Here is an 18,819-nt window from a genome sequence, read left to right as displayed (position 1 = left end):
CAAAAGGACAACTATTAGTTGTTCACTCCACTTTTATGGAGGACTGGAAAGAATGTTTAATTGTTTCTGGAGTTTGCCACAAACTAAGTAAGGAACACAGCAAACATGTGGCAGAAGGTCTGGCCATTGATATTTCTCAGCAACTCTGAGCAGACAGCATGATCCTGTGACGTTTGTGATGAAACTCGAGCGTAAGTTTTTTTGCTGGTTAGAAGAAGCAAAAAACATGGAAGCTGACCTTCCAGCAGGTCAACAACATTAAATACAGAGCGAGGAATGGAATGGTGTAAACCAGTGGCACATCTACAAAACGGTTTAGTTTATTACTTTAGGAAATTGCGGTGTACTCATTACCTTAGATCAACATTTAGCTACTTTTATAAACGGTGGAGTACTTATTACTCTAGACCAAGATTTAGCTTTATAGTTTTCATATCGAAGCAAGACTTAGAGAAACTCATTCCTATTAGGTTACAAATCTAGAACAAACTTAGAAAGTACAATATACTTAACAACCCAGAACAAGAATGAAACAAAGAGAACCAACATTTAGTTTCATTAGATCAAGAATAAAGAGAAACCCCTACTAGTTAATTAATTATTCTTATTAAACATGGGGAACCAATCTGTAGTTTTATACCTTTACCTTTTTGTCTTTCCTTTGGTTTGTATTTTAATTCATGTAAAGCACTTTGAATTGCCCTGTTGCTGAAGATTTGCTATGTAAATAAAATTTCCCTACCTATCTAAAACATGAAGGCTGTTGAGGACTGAAGGTGGCGACCACCGGTTTCTATCAAAGCATCTTCATAGGGCTGAAACGATTCCTCGAATGATTCGAGTACCTCGATTGTTAAAATTCCTCTGACTTCCACCTCTGAGTTGTTGACGAAAGCTAAGTGTTAGCAGCACAATGTCCAATTTCAAAGTTCAGCCTGTGGGGGTTTTATTGATTGATGATAATGCTCGGATTTTTTGTCGTTTTTGGGGGACCAATAAGCTTCCTTAAAATGACTGGTGTGATGACTGAGCTCTTTGCTTCACTGTTATTCACTATTTTGCACATGAAGTCAATTTCAGTTTGTGGTTGTGACACAATTTGGAAAAGTTCAGTGGGTGTAAATACTTTTGCATAACACTGCATAATCAGAAACTCCCTACCTTATGAAACTTATGTTCACTTTTAGAATTAGAAAAAATAAACTTCTTCATTAGTTTGTTATAATTAAACAAGAAAACATGTCATCCTTCCTGGTATATTTACTGACGATTGTGTGTTTTGCACATCAAGCACCAGCTTTGCATACAACAAAGACGAGATTTTTGCAATCCATTTTTGGAGCACAAGCAAATTCTTCAGAGAAAATGCTGACCAGCAGATGAGTTGCTACGACTGTCCGTGCTGTTCAGAGAAAACCACTGAGTGTACAACAACGAGCGTGTTGAAAGGGAAGGAAAAATGCTTATGATTACATTTGGAACCCTGACAAACTGCTGTACTTCCAACAGAGAGCATGAGGAGGGGGGAGAGAGGAGGAGAAGAAAAAAAAGATCTGGTGCTACAAAAAAATAAAAGGAGAAAAAATTGCATCAAGAAAAGAAAGTGGACAGAAAATAGTGCAAAAGTGGAAGGCTGAATTAATGTTGGTAAAGTGAAAACTGAGCTGTGGTGCGATCAGGCAGTGTAAATGTGCAAAACTCATTGACTGATGTGCTTTTGTATCACTGTGTGTGTGTGTGTGTGTGTGTGTGTGTGTGTGTGTGTGTGTGTGTGGGGGGGTGTGTGTGTGTGGGTGTGGGGGGGTGTGTGTGTGTGTGCACGTTGTACCCGTCTCATCTTTTGCAGTCTCCTTGGAGACAGGCTCTTGGTGCTGGTGGGAGACCCTGGACGGACTGTCATCCCGTCTTCTTCGTCTTCCTGAGAGAGAGAGAAAGAGAGAGAGATGGTGAATATAAATCTGAGACTTTTTGTCTAATGGGTGATCAGTGTGAGCACCAATGTGTGGATTTCTGACCCGTATAAATGTGGCACATCATCCAGTAAAGTACATTCAATTCACAGGTTAAAAGATCAGTCTGCTTATATATTTATTTATAGCCTGAAAAAAGTCATTACGTGACACATTTTAAAATAAATGAGCTGTGTTTGGCATGGACCTATACAAGAGTCTTGGAGCATGATAATCTTGAGGAAAAATATAATTTCACTGCATTTAAAACAAAATTATTTCTCCTTTTGCTACAAATATATTCAAATTTCTCAAGCTGTAGTTTAAAAACAGTGCTGCATTAGAAAAAGTTAAGAGTGGAGATACCTTAGTTCTCAATTTATGATTGTATTTTTTCCAACTGTAAATATGTCAAAATAGCTGAACTTGTTTTTCTTGAAATAGTGAAAATAAAACCCCCCATAAACATAGGGATTTTCTTTCAGCCAGCCGACTGGCAGTGTGCAGCAACAATATTGGGAAGGAGCAGCGCTGCGCTACTCATTCTGGTACATTTCAGACATCTTTGAAACATCCAAGTAAATATTGTTGCCTTTTTTGTGTTTTTGGAGAAGTAAATCATAAACGCTAATTTAAATGGTATCCATAGATTATAGGAAGAGAGAACATTAAACCAAACTCATTCACTAGTGAACAATGTTACCTACTATGGAAAACAAGCCCAAAATTTTAAACACAAAGAACAGCTAATCTTCAAATTTAGATTAATGTGAGAAACTTAAATAGGATAAGTTCTACTGTAATGCTCTTCTCTGGAAGTCTATTCCAGATTAGTGAAGCATAATTAATCCAAAATGTTTGTGATGTGGAGACTGTGCAATCACAAATTAATTTCTCCTCTCAACAACATGAAAATATTTCTTTACTTTAATATTTTAAACAAATGTTGCTGGTCTGCTGTGATACGCAACAGAAAATTGCAATGAATTGGGGAAGACAGCTATACCTAATGAGGCACCTCTAGTAAGTGGTCATGTCAACTATGTACACTGTGGGGAAAAAAAGAAACTAAATGTCATAAAATTGTTGAGTTTTTACTTTATACAAGTAAAAGATAACAAAATAGTATCCATTGATACCAAAGGCAGACAGTATTTGAACACAACAAGAAAAGGTATCATCAAGATCTTTAAAAAACTACAAAACCCACTCAAGGACTACAAACATGCTCTTTTGTCTTTTAACATGCAAAATTTTATTTTCACAAACAAAAGTTTTTGTGAAAACTTATTTTCACAAAAACTAAAATTTCTAACCCAAAGAACAGAAACCCCCTTCAGATTAATCAGCGAAAGATAAGCATGGTTCATCTGCTTCTCGACTGATTTATTAGTATTCAACCACTGCAACTTCCACTAAAAATCTCAGAAATTTCTGAGTTTGAAAAGGCAAAAATCTGAAAGAGGAAACTCAGAAACTTAAACCTCAAATTTTCCAGAAAAAACTTGTGAATTTCCCAACTTTTTTATTTGTTTCTGAGATTCATCGAAAAATTTATTTGTTTTTTCAAGCAAAATTTTTGACTTTTCAAACTCAGAATCTTTCTTGTTTTTTTTCTAGAAAATTTCTTTTTGTCAGAATTTTTTTCCCTTTCTCCAATGGCTCTGATACACCGTGGCAGATAGTACATCATAATATTGTGATAAAATTCTAAGTCCACATCACTCAGCCTATTCTCAAGATATTTTTATGCTTATCTTAATATTTTAAACAAATTTCTTCAAAGATTAAAAGCATAGAATATTAATGAAACACCTTAGACACATTCTTCATGCTCTCATATCCCTGGAGCTGATAGAAAGCAGTGCACTCGAGACTCTGTGCAATCACAAATTAATTTCTCCCCTGAACGAACATAAAACTTCAAAATCAAACAGATTTCTGCACCTGTGTTTGCCTCCACCGAATGTGTTTGTGCAGAACGAAGCGCACGCCTCGTGTTCGTCATCATTGCCCTCTCTCCTTGCTTCCCACTGACAGATCAAACTGCTATTGCCTTATCAAATCCATCAGGCTTATGGAAACATACACCTCGTTACATTAGCTTTGAGGAAATCACAGGCTCACTGATGAAATATGCAGACAATAAAAGAGAAAAGAAGGGCTGGGGTTTCGGATGACATGACAGGCCATAGCCAGAGGGGCGCTAGTTAAAAATGTACAGCCCCGAACAAAGCGCTAAGCAGGCTTCAACAGTCATTAAAAGGTCCCTACGTCAGAATCACACACTCCATGTAAAGCAGCTTTCCTGTCTGTTTCTATGAGGGAGGCATGTGTCTGTCTGCATGTCTCTGAACAAAGTTGTGTACGCGTGTGTGTGTTGGCATGCAGCGCAAACTGTGTCGGAAAGGTGTGAAGGTGCATGCTGGCTCACCCTTGCTTTAAGTCTGCCCTTTATGTCCCGAATGCCCCGCCTGGCATGAACCTTGGCCTAGGAGGGGTGAAACACACACAAACACACCCAGACACAAAGACAGATTACTAATCAAAACATATTGAATTAGCATTCTGTTCTGGTTTCGTGTAACATCAAGAAATTCTTTGATCCCTGTGGCAAAACCACGCAGACAAAAGGCTGGATGAGAGAGCCTCGCTCACTAACAGGAGGCGATAACATGAAAGGGCACCCTGACCACCTATTATACAGCGTACGACGCCACAGCCAGCCACGAACAATGCTCTTTAGCTACATTACCAATTATAATCAACATGTTTTTGAAGATACATTATAACTTTCAAGATCACCACTTCTTTCTGTAGAAAAAAACAAGTATTAAATACCTTTGACACAGCTGTGTTGAAAAATGCTCCTCCTCTCTGTGATAAAAAAGAAAACTATAGTCAGAGATTTGAAGATTTTACATATCGACACAAAACCAGGCATTCATTCATACAAGGACAAAAATAAGAGATTTTAAAGGACGTTGTGGATTTTATTACTATAAGACATTGCAACACGTGCACAGGCCTGATTGACAGCAGTCAGACACCAACCTGGCTCTGATTGGTTATTTTTGACTTGGAGGGGTGCATTTCTTCAGACAACAATAGTAGATCAGGGAGGAGGTGAAGGAACTCTATCCTTTCACAGATTATCTGTCTCATATTAAACTGGTGACAGTTTCAACAAATGCGTAAAAAAAACAAAACAAAAAAAAACCCCACTTTTAAAAAACATAAAAGTCACATACTGCAGCTTTAACAGCCTAAACTGTAAACCAACAGACATCGAAGTCGACTTTGGAAAACTTTGAAGTTGTGCTGGATCAAACTGACTAAAGCCTACAGTTGCACCTATTAGTGAATGTAGAGAGGAAAACGTCTGTGCTCAGATGGCTCACTAACGGTGAGCTCAGCCGATAAAAAGACTCAGTCAGCCATTGTTAACAACATGCAAAAGGTCATTTTACCAAGACAAAAAATTATATAAAAAATGTTTTCTGGTGATAATTACTACACACAAAAGTAAAGTGAAGGCTTCATTTAGAGAAATGCGTTTTATCATGAATTAAAACAGAAAAGTATCTGTATCTGAAACATTCGATAAATACGATATCTCAAATGTTGCATGAGCCGACGAAGTTCCCCTGTGTGACATTTAGATTCGTCTATTGGCAGTAAGGCACTAATTAAAGTCTAAATGGGTAAGGGAATGTACTTAGATGATTATTCAATATCTGATACACAATGCAGGATGATAGAGTTGAGTAAAATATGTTAAAAGTGATTCAAAATGATGTTTGAGTCTAGGATTTAAATATATAGAGATATCTGCTTTAACAGCCAATGAATAAGATTTTGATGTAGAAATGTTCCAGTTTTTATTTGAATTAATCTGTGGTTATAGAGGACCTGATAAATTGGGTTTGAGAATGGTTTTGTCAGAAGCAAAATATAAAAATACAAACACTAATCATCTAGAAAAGGATTAGAAATCGGCCAATTTTCTTTCAATCAAAAAAATAAAAAAGTTTATTTTCATTTTTATCCAAAACACCAAAACTGAAGATTAATCCTTTTTTCAGTGAGTAAACATATTTACAAGAAACACAAACTCTTGTTTTAAAAAAATACAAATGTTGGACAAGAAAAAGCCAGTTATGCTTCAAGCAGAGATGGAAACATGAAAACATGGAATAGCATTCAGAGAAAGAAAACCACCCAATATGAGGCTCTTTCCAAGTTCACTGGAGGTTCTGATGCTAACGGATTAAAAGGTGGCTCCTCCTTCTTTCTGTTTTCCCCTTAAGGTTAATGTCAGGCATCAGAAATCAAATTTCAACCTCTAAAACTGATTTGCTGAAACTCCTGAGAGGTGGCTGAACTCCCGATAAGTATTGGACGTAAATGAGCTTGATTAAATCGAACGTTTAATCGCCCAGTCATTAAACATCCTGTAGAGTATTTAATAGATCGTTTTTGTAGTAGAAATGTAGTGTCAGTGTCACAGCCTTCTAAGTTTAAAAGTCAAAAATTATTCCGCGCTAAACTTGACCAGTGAAATTATCAGTCATTTTGAAAATTCATGCAATTCTGCATCGCTCAGCCATATTGTAGGAACAGCAGAAAATGGTGCTGATAAACTAGCATACCTTCAATGAACTAAGCAATGCACAGCATTCGTGAGCTTTTTATTAAAAAGAAGCCTAAAGGGGTGATGAAGGGGACTGTATGAGCCCAGTTCATCCTCTGGGTTTGGAAGGCTGACATTATGGTGCCCAACCCGTTTCTCTCAATGTCTTTTTTCTTTTCTCTTTCTTCTCAGTTTGGTCTTTAGTGTAAGCACAAAACGGCGACTAAACGGCTAAACAAAGTAAATGGCAGACAGTGTTTCAGAAGTTGGCAGACAGAGAGGAGGAGAGGGGCTGAGGTGAAGGCCTCTCTTATAGATCCCTGTCAGTCAGGAAATGTGAACTTTAACAAACCTTTGAAGAGCACTCTAGAGAACTAATTCAGCCTTAGCTGACGGCGTGGGGAGATAGGGAGGGTGAGGGAGAGCGAGAGATGGGGGGAAAAATGGGGAGGAGGGGTGACAGAGATGAAAAGGGGGAGAGAGATAAAGACAGATAGATAAGGGAAGGAAAGGATATGAGGGAAGGGCCCGAAAGAGATGAAGGAGGAAGAGATGTATGTTCTTGGGCTGGTTCAGCGGCGTAACGCCTGTGTTTGCTGCCAGATCAACATGTCATGTCGGAGGACGTCTTGTCACGTCAAATCGCTTCTGTCTTCCTCCCTGTCTGTATCCAGTGTCCTGCTGCACGCGCCGCTACACACACACACACACACACTCCAGCTGGATCTGTACGTTCAGGCAACCCCTTCATTCCAAAGGCAACAGCAAGACTTCAAACACTGAGCTGTGTCAATCAGGCCTTCAATTAAATATAAGTGGAGAATAAAATGAAACACAAGGAACCCGGAGAGAGAAGCTGGATGCTGTACAGGACGTTGTGTAAATACCTTCACAGTGTGCATCCATTGCTGGTAGGACCTTGAATTACCTGAGGAGACGAGGGGAAAACCAGAGATATGAATTAATCACTGTTTCATCAGAAGCTCGCTGTTTTCAGGATGTTTCAAAAGCAACATTATGAATCTCTATGAGCAACACTCAGACCCAAAAATAAACAATCCTAAATAAACTACAGCTTAAAAAGATTTTAGGCCTTATGAAAAATATTCTCCTCATATGTTTTTACTATTAATCTTTCTTTTTTGCCACATATTTGTTTTACACCAGGTCATCAAACAAATATGAACATCCAAAGACAAGTAAATACAAAATGCAGTTTTGAAACCATGATTGCTATTTATTTAAAAATAAATATCCAAACCAACCAGGCTCCATGTGGAAGTAGTGATTCACATGAATCCCAAATCCTTGGAAATTACTTTAAAACCTTTGCTGACTGATGGATGGAAGTGACTGTTTTCCCAAACACAGGGCAGAAACACATGCCCTAGATGCTGCTTTTTGTCAGCCTACCTCATGCTGCCGGAAAGGTTCTATGTAAGTGATTACTTAAATCTGCAGGTCTGGCAGAAATCAAACCAAGATTTGGAAGGTGAACTTGTGATTTACCAGGAGGGGCAGCTATATTTTCACATAAACTCTCAAATTTGTCCACTTTAATAAAGAAAATCGGCCTTGAAACACTATTTTTATGTTTGTGTGATTTATCTTTGTCTGATCTTAACATTGTTTTTTTTGGATGATCACAAACGTCGAAGTGTAAAAAAGTAAGAATAAAATAAATATTTAAGCTGTTTGGTAAACTTTCATTTTTGGGAGTTAAAATTTAACACAAATTGCGACAATAAAAGTTGCATTATGACATTTTGCAGAGAATCCTCTAAGGCTTTAGGAATCTTTTATAAAACCAAACCATTGGGTTGTGTGTTTTGCTTTCAGCTTCTTTTATTGCACACCTTGAATGTTTTGTTTAAGAAGCAAAAAGAAAAATTACATCCAAACATTTCTGTACTTAGCTGTACAGGGACAACACAACTGTTACATTATAAATCAAAATATGAAAAAAGAAGATTGATAAACATTTTGCTAGGATTTTCCCTTAAACTTCTTTTTTAGTTTCATAGAAAAGGATTTTTCTGATATCTGCGCTTCTTTGTTGTCGGCATGAGATAAAATTTTGATTCTGAATTCAAACAGGAATCTGAAAAGAAACTGAAAGGCCGTGCGATCAAGGGCAATGTTTTATTTTAGTTTTCAGATGCATTTTTCATTCTTTCACTAAAATTTAACTGGTTTTTCCTTTTTCCTGGATTCCACAAAATCCATCCAGTCATGCTCACAAAGAGACAAACCTCACACACACACACACACACACACACACACACACACACACACACCACACACACACACACACACACACACACACACACACACACACACACACACACACACACACACACACACACACACACACACACACACACACAGACAGACATTTCTGCTTTGGCTTTCAGCTTGGAATGAAATACTGAATTTGTAGTCAAGGATTCTTCTAGCTGTCGGGGCAGGCATGACATTTGCAGAGCGCCGCATTACATTATGTACAATTATTATTGGGAACATACATTAATAGCAGTGTGTACTATAAATGGCACAATGCTGACTTAGCAGGAGATTATTTACATATGCTTTATGTGTAAAGAGATGATGCAGGAGTGCTATTTGCTCAAAGCCATGCATCTTCATACACAACAAAAATGTGAAGCAGAAATACAATACAGGCGCAAACAGTTATATCATTGAAAAGTTAACCGACTTCTTTAGTTTAAGTGCAAAATGTGAGACATGTTTTGAATTATTAGGCAGAGTGATATATTTAGACGTTTTATAATATGATCATCCTGATGATCAGCAGATATTTTACTCTAACATATAGAGTAAATTAGCTGTATGTGACAAAGGCCAAGAGCCAAAACCTGTTGGTCTGTATCTTCATGTCACCAGATGTTGGAAGAATGAAGTTGTACAAAAAAGTTTTGGCAAACTTGAAACCTGTCCAGCGGAGTCAATGACATCTCTGAGGATGGTAAGGAAGAAAATAAAATCTGTCTTTGATAGAGAAACTCGGCCCTCACTTCATGATGTATCAAAGTAGTTTAATGAAAAGTTAAGTGGAAGGAAAAAGTGTGTTAGGAAATAAGCGTGGTTGATGAGAATAACTACAACTTTGAGAGCTGTAGTTATCCTATCCTAGAACCAAAGCCCTGCCAATATGAAGCAATCTGGGCCTTGTTTAACTCAAAGAGCATTGATACTGTAATTCATGAAAAAGTGCTCAGTGCATATACTTCACAGTACAAGAACATACCTTCAGCAGACTGATAGTTCTAAATTAAAAAATTTTTCTTTTAGTTTTATGTGAAATATTAACTTTCATAATAGAATTTTGGGCTTTCATGAGTTATAAGCCATAATTATTCAAATATGTCACTTTGTGACTTATCAATCTTTACACTGTTTTAATTTTTGAACTCAGTAAGTGAACTAAAATACCTTTTTCATAAAAAACTACTTTAATCAGATCCACGTGTGGTATGTACATGCATCAACAGCAATAACATACTCGTCCTCATCAAGAGTCTGACAGATCAGCATCAGAGTTACATGCTGGTGATTCATAGTTGGGCCTAAGCAAAGACTCAAGATCTTCTCTGTCATTTCAGCTTCTTCCTCTTTCCCAAAAAGAGTCAAGACTTTCAGGAGCTTCTCAGGATAAACTGAGAAGTTTGTGGTAAATTTACAGTGGGATTGTTTTTAGCTAATTTAGTCAATGATAGAGGGTCTGTTCATTTTCACTTTTCTGGTGTCAGAACTGAGTTTTGAGCTGGAGCAACATGACTAAACAACCAGGAGTTTATCTTATGACATTTGTAGCTCATGATGCTAACTCAAACATCATAATGGGTTTTACGTATTTATTTTTAAAAAAATTTAAACACATAAAGCTTTACTTGGTTGAAAACACAATTTCTACTGCAGTAAAAGTGTTAAACATAACTCTTTTGGTTTATTTTTCCCTGTGCTTCACATGAACAATGGCATAACAGCATCACTGAGGTGCAATAAATATGACAAATAAATACAGTTAATCTTATTGACAGACAAGTCTGGCACTACTCACTTCCACAGAAGCCCCCCTCTGTGATCTCTTCTTCAAACACATCGGTGAAGCCGCGGCCTGCGTTTAATTTGGCCAGCCGTCCGTCGATGAACTGCAACCATAAATTACAACATGCTTATTAAAGGAGTGGAGGGGAAGCGGGAGAGGGGGCACTCTCACATATACACAGATTCAAACACTTGAGCCTCAGAGGGGTGTTATTAATCCTACCTGACGGAAACTACATCCAGAGATTAGGTGAGTTTCCAGGTAATAGGGATTTGTTAATATGGAGCAGATGAGGGATTAGAGCTGCAGTCTAAATTCTGCACACTGTCTGAGACATGAGGAAGTTTCATTTCCTCCCTTTGTAACACAGAGCCCACTAAACTCCACGTCATAAATAAGCACTTAACAGCCGAGACAGCTGCACGTTTTATTAGCTCAGTGACAAACAGCACATTAGTGTGTCACAAAATAAACAATAACAAACACTCGTCGAGTTAAATTAATAAACTAAGTGCATTCTTTGTATAAAAAAGCGATAAGAGCTTGCTTGCTGGGCTCCTGCAGAGTATGATTAAATCAAACTAGTGGAGAGAGATAATAGTTACAAACACATCAAAACCTCTTTAGAGCAATTTGGACCATTATAAAGAATTTGCTGCCACACCAGGAGTATTTTAACTCTGTTGCATATCCTGTCAAAGCTGGATTTTAAAAACAATTCTTTTACATAGTTATTAACAATGAAAATCTTCCTAATTTAATATAAACAATCATAGTGCATGTTAACCGAGCCAAAGTTTCACTTTATTAGTAATGTCTCAATATTTTTGCAAACAAATAATACTCTGGGAAAATGGGTAATAGATCCTCTAGTCCTGTAAAACACAGAAAAGTTGACTTTCAGAAGTTATATACATATATATTGACATGTTTAGATATTAAGATGATCTTTGACACTTGAACCATAAGCATAAATATTTTCAGTTGTAGCCATGTTTTTTTTTGTCCAAGTAGGTGGAAAAACAGGTAAAATTCTGCAACAACATACTGAAAATAATTATAATTTATGTAAAGAAAAAAATCCATCTGTTTTCAAGGCAAACTTTTTTAACTGATATCATTAATTAGTGAGATAAACCTTCAACCTTCCAAACCCTATTTAACTTTTTTAATAATTAACAAATGGTATTATAGTCTTCCAAGAATGGAAAAAAACTTGACAGCAACATATTGTCAGACCACTTTTTTTTAAATGCAACAATCCTACTCCTCCCCCTTGTGTTAGCACGTCCACTGTGTAACACCAGTACAGCCTGTTCTTGGGTGCATGTCCTCAGGGACAGCCTGCTAACTAGCGACCGACACGGCTACCCGCTTCTCTGGTCAGGAGAGCTGGAAACTAATCATTAGATCATTTTAATGAGAGGTGAGACTGCAGACTCCATCGGCTGCTCCGCTACATGGCTGGTCCAATTAGCGGAGATAATCAACCCAAATCATCACCTAGCCCGAGCCTCCACTTAAACACCCTGCACCCCCACTCAAACCTCGGCCAGATTACCTGCCTCGCTGTGGGCCTTAATTGGACATTACTCAACAATGGCAGGCTGTGATCACAAACATGTAAACCACCTCTAAAAAAAAACCCCAAAACAAAACAAAAAACATCTGTTACATCTGCATGAACAGTGCCACAAACACGGCAACAAAGGGGAGGTAGTCATTTTCTCTGCTTTTAGAGACAGAAGAAAAAGCGCTTAAAATTCCAAGACCAAATTGGGGTCAGATTTATTAACACAAAATACAGATGATTTTAGAATATTGCAGTTTTCAGATCTGTTTCACTTTTTCTCACCTGACAGCCACAAAACCCAATGCATCTCATTGTCTTTAATAGTAAAATGGAAGAAAAATACGATTCAATATCTCTACATTTCTCTTGCAAAAAAGCTTGCTGTTAGCTGTGAATGCCACAACTATTATTTTTGAACAAATTCTCCAATTTGAGGCAAGAATCTCCAGTTACAATGGATCTGTTGATACATTGAGGGGCGTGGCCAAGTGTGGAGCTGTTACCACTTTATCTCTATATTTAGCAATTATTTAGATCCCTCTAGTGATTTTTTTATTTTGGCTAGTAACTTTAGAGACTTTTTTCTGCTAATATTATATTGACAATGTGTGAGGTACTAAGTGACCAGTGAGAAAATTTCATACTTGAATGTGGGTCTGCAACATATGCTAACCAAGCTATACTGTTATAACCAATAGAAAAATTCCACTGCAGTAGCCACTGTTCAATCTGACATAGTCTTAGGCAAGATATTGTAGAGTTAAACAAATGTACACAAAAATGTCCAAATTTGCGCGGAAACATAAAGATAGCACCCTTACAAACCTACTTAATTTATTTGCTAAAAAAGTTGCTTTATTGGTCGCAATTAAAAGTCCATGCAAAGGTTGTGAATTTAACAAAATCAATCTTAATGTAAACTTGTAGTAAAGGGACTTTATTTTAACTTGGCTCTCATATGGTTAAAAAGGGGAAAGTTATTGATCCTGTAGCTTTTGCCTCGGTTTGTTTGGCCTCTGCGTAGCCAGAAATTAAGCTAAGTACCGACAGAAGTCCATTTAGAGCGACATGAATGTAGAGCCTAAAAGGAGTCCAAGCACTTTCTTATTTGAAGAGTCTTTACCCACGAGTGAAGACTACGACTAAGGAGAAAGTGGCAGCTGTTGACACCACAAGATATGTTAGGAGAGATGTCAATCAAGCGTACAGGAAAAAAAAAAAATCAAAATCTCACGAGGAAACATTTGAAATAGTACTGAAATCTGTTCAGTGGTGCCACATGCTTGTTAACTGTATACTTCATGGAGGAAATGCATTAAGAAATCCAAGATTTATGTAAAAATTGGCTTTGCTATTTTAAGCAACTCTTTCCAATACTGCCTTGGCAAATCTGCTCATATACACCAAAACTGAATAAATATACATATAGAAGACTACTGGCAGTAAACCATCTGGGTACAAGTGCCCCTTCAGGCTCTTGCATAATATCCACATGACAATCGAAGTGTGCTTGAGAGTCTGAGTGAGTGCAGGAGCTGGAGATGGTTGATAGGAAGCAGGTTAATGTTGACAGATGTTCCCCCGCATTCTTTCTGAAGATTTCTCCCACTTGTTCTGTTCTGAACAAAGATGGACTGCTTGACCGAGTGGAGAAAGGAAAAGAAAGAGCCTGTGTGTGCAAGAAGGTGAATATGTGACATTTTAAGAAGCATGTGGCCTCTCTGTGTGTATTTTAGGATTAGTGTAAAGACTATTACTCAGAAAAAAAGATTAAATTATTTATGGTTTGGGTTCTGGTTTTCTCTCAGCACACCACTCCAATATGCTCTTTTTTTATTATAGCTTTATAGGTCATATAAATTTATTAAAACAATGATAATTTAACAATATTTTCTTTAACGTTAATATAACAAGATGTATTGCAATGTAAGATTTGTCTTGTAAAACGACAAACTCTTTCGGTTAACTGAGCAATTTAACTTTCCCAATTATTCATAATGTGCTGCAGATTTAGATTAACAGCTCCGTGTTGCTCAAATGAGGGGACTGTTACTTAACGGGTAATTTAAAGAGAGTGAAAAACACTTGCAATCAATCAAAAAAGTACATGTAGAAAAGCAATTTCCTGCTAAGATATGGTAACACCTCCACCTCAGGTAACACTTCAGAGGTATTCACATGTGGTTTGGACTGTTTAATGTGGGCTGAGGTCAACAGAGTCCAACAGTATGGTTTAAATTTTGAAGGTTTAAAATTAGTAAGGCCAAGAGCATAAAATTCCAGACTTTGGGTATTGTTTTAAGAATAAATAAATGAATAATTTACAGTTAATTTGATTTTATTCAAGATGTATGGACTTCCTCTAGAGAGCCGAGTAAATTATTGAAGTAAAAAAAAATATGAGACTGAAACAAGATTTACTAAGGCTTTATGCAATGCAACTTTTGCATGCGCCATATGAAAAGACAACTTTTTCTCTCTTAAATCAGAGCAAGCTTCTCTGGCTTTAGGTCAGCTAGTGTGATGAAATTATTCCTACTTGCTAAATGCTACAAAAGTTGGAGAAATAACATGTCACAGATTTAATTATTAATTTCTTCAAATCTAAAGTTTACATACATTTTCTATGTATTTGGTAGCACTTTCTTAATTGCATGACTTGGATCAAATGTTTGAAACATTTTTTGCACAAAAACATTCATAGATAATGCGTTTGCTCACTTCAGACCACTTCAAGCTTCTTTCAGAATAAACTGTCTGAGGGCCTCTTGTTGCTTTAAATAAGCTGCTGTTGGCCACGCCCTCCTTTCACACTTTCATGTGAACATGGCTGCAAACAGGTGCACAATTATTCAACCATACATCTTTGAGAAGCAGAAATAGAGCCTCCTGCACAACTAGCAACAATGCAGCAAGTGGTTTCTGGAAGGTAAGACAATAACAAAACACTTGTTTTCTCCAGCAGCCATTGTACAGCACATACAGCAGTAAAACCAGCGGACCAAACATGTGGGCCCTCTGCTGGGGTTGCTAGGTGACAGGGCTTGGCTGGGGTTGCTAGGTAACGCGGCAGTGCCTTTCAAATGTGACTTAACAATCGGACATTTTACACACACTAAAAAACTGACTTATAGCCAGGGTTTTCTACGCACTTGGCCTGTTATTATAAGCAGGAGAAACCCAAATGGAAATATAAAACCATGCAAAATGAGAATTTTGCATAATATATCCTGTTCACCAATGCTGGTCAGTGCAGGAGCACAAATTACAGTATCTACATGAAAAACAGTAGGATGGACTCGACTAAAAACACAAGTCCCAGCACAGTGCCAGCTTAATGGGTCTCCAATGCACTGCAACTCAGACAACAAGAGAACTGGTGTATGAATCGCCAGACAAATCTTTGCATTATGAACTCAAACCTGAGCTGCAAAAGCTGCATTCACTTCTTTTATCTTGAATGATCATTTTGTTCTTGACCAGTGGTCAAGTTTGGTTTCTCAAATAGAAAACCAATTTTCTTCTGCAATTTTTGCCTTGGTTTTTGTTTCCATTACCTGTGTGTTTGTCAGAATGAAGACCATGTGTCTGGAAACAGGAGGAGAAGAAATACTGGCCAAAACATAAAAGTAGTTGAGATAAAACTATTGAATAAGAAACTACTGACCAAGAACACGTCTTCATTCCCACAGCATGTACTTATCAATATAAAAATTTATGCGCGCATGTGTGTGGCCATGCAAGAGAAGCACTGCATGTGTGTTTCTGAGGGGATGTGGGTCATGGTCAGAGCACCGCTCGGGCAAAACCACTGGCCCAGCTCACTTTAACAGAAAGAGGAGTGGAGCAGATAAGCTCACCCCATCCCCTGCTCTCGAGAGGGGGAGGAGGAGGAGATAAGGACCTGTTTCCCAATGCTACCGCTTGAGGAGGCAGCCGGCCCAGAGGAGGCTTTGAACTGATGCTCACTATCTCCTCGGCCTGGGAAAATTATGAGTAGGGTGTCCAGAGAAACAAAAGGCTGATTGAGGGCCGCTGTTCTGTACTCTCGAGGGGAAATCACACAACTATCATGGGTCAGAGAGCACAAAGAGGTGAGAGAAAAAGAACGAGAGGAAAGCCAGAGGTGCCTTTCCTCTTGTTCTGGCTTCGCTAAGCTTAGTATTACTGAAGGGACTTGGAGGGAAAACATTAAGTATACATGAGTGATTTTTTTTTTTTTTGTTTTTTAAACAAACCACACATGAGTAGAGAATACCTGCTTAAACAGACAAGACACTGAGCACCGAAGAAGAGAAACCACATTCATTAGAGCGTGAATTACAGTCTGGCATGAGCTTTCTGTGCTTTCAAAGACTGGCACAAACATGTTGAGGACAGAATGCAAACTTGTTATGGTTTCATACAGTCAGTGGACTCTCCAGCCCTAATTTATCACTTTTGTTTGTACTGAAGATAAAAACGGAATAAACAGAGAAACATTAAAATCTGAGCACGGAGATAATGACCGTAAACAGTTTGAAAGGGTCAGTAACCGTCCATAATCCGGGCTTTGCTCTTCTAAATTCCTCCTCACTCTGAACAACTGAACTGTCAAGATACTAACCGCTAACCCTGAGCAGCTGACAGTTTGCTGAGAGACGGGGTCCATCTGTAACAATCACTTCCCAACAAAAAACCCGCTTAAGCATCCTAACAAATGTGCAGTTCCTAGACAGCGACTAAATAAAGCCTCTGTCCTGTTTTTTTACAGATATGCTACACCAACAAGATACACTGTGAAAGTAACTGTGAAAGAAGAAAATGATAAGCAAGAATGATGAAAAATATGCCCCTTTTCACACAGATTAAATTGTAGAACCGAAAACAAATTTAACTCCCACATTTTTTTTTTTTTAAAAAGGTTGCACCACTTTTGTTATCTCCAACATGCAGAAAGGAGTGCCAGTGGAACAGAGATAAACATACACAGCTGTCTGTACCTGTTTAAAGAGCTGCAGGTTGACAGCCATGGACAGGAAGTTCTTCATCGTACTCGAGCGATGGTTGGCAAAACTCTCCTCGCAGAATGTGATTGGTTCTCCCTGCAGAGGGAAATGCTTTATTTTGTAGCCACAGAGAAAAAACATAGCTGCTTGAGTTGCAAAGGTCACTCAATACAAATAAAATTAATGAAAGTTTGTGGTTACAACATGACAGTGTGCAAGGAACTGGATATCAGCTTTTCAATTTCAGTATTTCAAATGATTTCTTCATTAGTGAGAAACAAGTAGAAGATTCAAGTAATACTGAAACGGAAAAGAAACAAGTTTAAGTTTTTAAAATAAATTGAAAACAGTCCCCTTTTAACCATTTCCCCTGGCAGCGCTCATATGAGTTGCACTGGACCAGATGACGGTGTCCCACTAAACTTCCCAGTCCTCCGTATATAAACACATTATCACATTATTACCATTTCTTACATCATGTCTGTTGGCCTGTGAGCTATAGACACAGAGGATGACAACAGAACCACTCCGGGCCAATCACACGCTGCCCTCCAGTCAATTCTAATTCATGTTATCTTATAATTAACATAACTCTCACATATTTCGACGATGCTCTAAATTCCTGTGCAGTGAAAACAATGAGCTTTGTCTGTTCAAGGCTACGAGCGCAATGTGGCTCATACAAACAACTGAACAACAGTGGAGCGTAACCTCATTTTCAAGGATGGGAAAATGATACCAGTGGCCCAAATTACTTCACAAGAACGCATCTCCAGTTAAATGGTGAAAAGTTTTAAATGCAAAAGGAAGATTTTTCAACTAAAGGAGGGTAAGGCTAGCAAGTAGAGAGTCCTAACTTTTCCTCCAAACTACCAGTTTTATTGATATATTTTATTTAATGAATAAAAAGGCTCAATTTGGTTGTTTAAATGCAAATAAGTCGCTCTTTTGCTGAAACATAATATATCTGTGTTAGAAATCCATACCTGAACATTTAAAAAAAGAAGTGGATGTGTAATGACGTGTCCTAATTCTTTTTTCACAGGGACACTTCATGCCTCTGGCTGACAGCTCAGTCGGAGCTTTTCTGGTCACAACCACAGTAAGGACTGAAAACTGAAGAATATTAAACTTTTTTTGCTGGACCGCTGATTCTGAAGAATATTTTGCAATATTCTTCCTGATGAGATCACACTGGCAAATTCATATCTGTTATTTTAATCTGCCTCAAAATTAATGTAATGTTTGGCAGCGAATATTTTGATTTGAATGATGTAATATTTGATTATTTTTAATTGCCTCTCTTTTGTTATATATTAAAATATATTTTATAATTTGGTCTGTATCTCCTTGTGCTAGTTTATTTTTTCATTACATTTGTATTTATTTATTTTTATATCTTTTTTTCCACCATCACAAAATGTATGTCGCTCAGCATGAGGGATTCCTTTAAAGTCAACGACACAAGTTTGATGCAATCTGTTGGGTTTCCTTAGATTGAAAACTTTTTAAAACTAATTTTGATAATAAACTGAGCTTAATGCATAATTTGATAAGTAGGATTCATTGGAATGTATGTGGAATCGAATTGATTACTTTTTTTTGTA

General features: G+C 37.5%; 1 protein-coding gene across 3 annotated transcripts in view; it reads right to left on the bottom strand.

Moving 5' to 3' along the window:
• Window positions 1–18,819, bottom strand: part of dennd1b (DENN/MADD domain containing 1B) — a 131,356-nt gene that overhangs the window by 17,760 nt on the left and 94,777 nt on the right. For 2 of the 3 annotated variants that reach the window (XM_055020310.1, XM_055020314.1), the window contains 6 exons: window positions 17,207–17,308; window positions 10,664–10,754; window positions 7,470–7,510; window positions 4,791–4,826; window positions 4,384–4,440; window positions 1,829–1,918 (listed from right to left, as the gene is read on the bottom strand). In XM_055020310.1, the coding sequence (XP_054876285.1) occupies window positions 1,829–1,918; window positions 4,384–4,440; window positions 4,791–4,826; window positions 7,470–7,510; window positions 10,664–10,754; window positions 17,207–17,308 (417 nt within the window). Of the gene's footprint in view, window positions 1–1,828; window positions 1,919–4,383; window positions 4,441–4,790; window positions 4,827–7,469; window positions 7,511–10,655; window positions 10,755–17,206; window positions 17,309–18,819 lie in introns of those variants that run through there. The other variant, XM_055020322.1, reaches the window with a different exon arrangement.

This window comes from Poeciliopsis prolifica, unplaced genomic scaffold (assembly GCF_027474105.1).
Source record: "Poeciliopsis prolifica strain line A6 unplaced genomic scaffold, Auburn_PproV2 SCAFFOLD002, whole genome shotgun sequence".
In the NCBI taxonomy this organism is placed as follows: domain Eukaryota; kingdom Metazoa; phylum Chordata; class Actinopteri; order Cyprinodontiformes; family Poeciliidae; genus Poeciliopsis; species Poeciliopsis prolifica.
The sequence above is the reverse complement of the archived record's forward strand: the minus strand, read 5'-3'. Positions and strand labels throughout refer to the sequence as shown.